The sequence below is a fragment of the Apodemus sylvaticus genome, chromosome 10 (assembly GCF_947179515.1).
Source record: "Apodemus sylvaticus chromosome 10, mApoSyl1.1, whole genome shotgun sequence".
Classification (NCBI taxonomy): domain Eukaryota; kingdom Metazoa; phylum Chordata; class Mammalia; order Rodentia; family Muridae; genus Apodemus; species Apodemus sylvaticus.
The window spans coordinates 49,774,598-49,777,364 of NC_067481.1; the positions used below are offsets into that span (position 1 = coordinate 49,774,598).

Here is a 2,767-nt window from a genome sequence, read left to right on the forward strand (position 1 = left end):
TTTAGGCTTCTTCCGATGACAGAATCACATCAGGCAGCACATCTCATAAGAGATTTATTGGGAGGCACAAATCCAAGGTTGGCTGTTAACAGTAGGCAGGGCTTATATAGAATTTCTTAGAGGGTGGAGCTTTTCAGGGCAGAGATTTCCAGTTTGAGGACTGGTGAGATTTCAAGTCCTTGGCTTGGGGAGCTCAGGAATTGGTGAATTTTTCTATTCAGGGATTGGTGGGTTTCTGTGAGAGGCTCAGGGACTGGTGAGTTTTCCTGTTCAGACTTACCCTAAAATTTGCCCAATCTGGGAAGGGTCCTATTGGGGTGGGCACTGGGGATGTGACATTTATAGAGGCTGGGAATGCTGTTATGACAATTAGGTGTAGAGGAGATGTCTAGCTGTTGGTCACTCTTGCCTTGATGGCTTTCAAAGTTTACAAAGTTACAAAGTATACAAAGTTTTCAAAGGGAGTCCACAGGAAAGAGTGTAACCTTTTCTAGCACTTGAGTTGATGTGAATAGCCAATCTCTTCCTCTACTTGCTTTTATATGTGTAATAATGTAAACAGGTACAAAGTCTTTAAATCCAAAGTTCCAAAAGTGCAAATGAACACAAGAGCAGTATCCTTGAAAACTGAGCTTTCTATAATCCTCTAGCTCTTGCCTCATTACTAGAGAAAAAAATAACAGGCCATGCATATAATAATTCACAGTAAGATACAAAATAAAACCTGGTGGTGACAGTGTTATAAAAACTGATTTAGGGCTAGGGCATCTCATAAATGATAACAAAGACATGGGGGAATATTTAAATATAAAATTGTGGAATAGTTTGAGGAGCAATGGTATTATCAATCTTTTGAATGCCTAATAGAATTCAGCACCAAAATCAACTGGCCTTGGGTCTTTTTTGGTTGGAAAGTTTTTATTGCTTGCTTCTATTTTTTAAGGGGTTATTGGACTGTTTAGTTTACCTGATCTTGATTTAATTTTGATATGTGTTTATCTGTCTAGAAAATCATTCATTTCTTCGAGACTTTCCAGTTTGGTTTAGTATAGGCTTTTTTAGTAAGATATGATGTTTTGTATTCCCTTGTAGTTTGTTGTTATGTTTCCCTTTTCATTTATGATTTTATTAATTTGGATACTGTCTCTGTGCCCCTTTTTTAGTTTGGATAATGGTTTATATCTCTTGTTGATTTTTTCCAAAGAACCAACTCTTGGATTTGTTAATTCTTTGTATTGTTCTCTTTGTTTCTAATTGGTAGATTTTAGCTCCATTTCCTGCCCTCTGCTCCACTTGTTTATGTTTGTTTCTTTCTGGTCTAGATCTTTCAGCTGTGCTGTTTGATAGTATGGGATCTCTCCAATGACTTTATGAAGACACCCTCTCAGAGGCAAAGGAGAAGGGAGATGGAGTGAAGAACTCTGCAAGGGGCCATTGGAAAGGAGGGCAATGTTTGGAATGTAATAATAAATGCAAATAAATAAAACAATTAATAATAAAACTAAAACTGATAATATAGACAAGGAATTCTGGTCAAAATGCCAAAATCTGGGGACAGATTTTAATGATGTATGGAATATAGATGCCATTTAGAAATAATATCTAAACTATAGTTTAAGAATTCTTATGCAGTAGTTGTCTCGTATCAAAAGGGCATGAGGGGAGAGTAGGGGCCGTAGTTAAAAGCACATTTTATATATTGAATAATTACTAGAATGCTCCTTTAAAAAAGTAGCCTACTTTTAAAAAGAAAAGATCAGCATTACTAATATTAGTATCAGTAAATTTACTTGATTATGTTATAAAGACATCTGAATGATGACTATCATAGTTAGAAGATAGCTTTCTTTTGAAGCACTCTTTTTAGGGCTCCCTTCATGTCTCTGTTTCTCAGGCTGTAGATGAAGGGGTTCAACATGGGAGTCACCACTGTGTACATCATAGACATGACAGTGTCCTTTAGAGTAGAGTTATTAGCAGATGGACATAAGTAGAGGCCAATAATTGTCCCATAGAACAGTGACACCACAGACAGGTGAGAACCACAAGTGGAGAAGACCTTGTGGATGCCTCGACTTGAAGGGACCTTGAGGATGGAGGAGATGATGCGTGCATAAGACACTATGATTAGTAGAAATGGAAGTATAACAACAAGCCCTCCTATGAACAATACCACCAACTCATTAATGTGAATATCAGAGCAGGCCAGCTTTAGGAGAGCAGACAGATCACAGAAAAAATGGGGAATCACATTGTTTTCACAGAAAGACAACCTAGTTAAGAGCAAAGTGTGCAACATGGCATGGGACGTGGTCAGCATCCAGGACAGCACCACCAGAATCACACAGAGCTTGGGGCTCATGATGCTGGTGTAATGAAGAGGGAAGCAGATTGCCACATAGCGGTCATAAGCCATGGCCACCAGGAGGAAGCTCTCAAGGTCTGCAAAAAACAGAAAAAAGTACATTTGTGTCAGGCAGTCTGCATAGGGGATGGATGGAACTTGGCTCTGCATGTTCTGCAGCAACTTGGGCATTGTGACAGAGGAAAAGCAGAGGTCAGAGAAGGACAAGTTGCTGAGGAACAAGTACATGGGTGTGTGGAGATGGGAGTCCAGTCGAATGATGATGATGATAATAAAGTTGCCCAGGACGGTGGTGAGGTACATGGCCAGGAACAGGGCATAGAACAGGTGCTGGTATTCTGGGGGGATGGGCAGGCCCAGGAGGAGGAACTCAGAGATGATAGTCTGATTGTGTCCAGGCAT

The 2,767-nt window shown here is 39.6% G+C and overlaps 1 protein-coding gene across 1 annotated transcript; it reads right to left on the reverse strand.

Annotated features, from left to right (window-relative positions):
* Window positions 1-1,831: 1,831 nt before the first annotated feature.
* On the reverse strand, window positions 1,832-2,767 carry LOC127694055 (olfactory receptor 1468-like). Its single transcript, XM_052195438.1, has one exon. It carries the CDS (start codon window positions 2,765-2,767, stop codon window positions 1,832-1,834), a length of 936 nt encoding a protein of 311 aa, XP_052051398.1.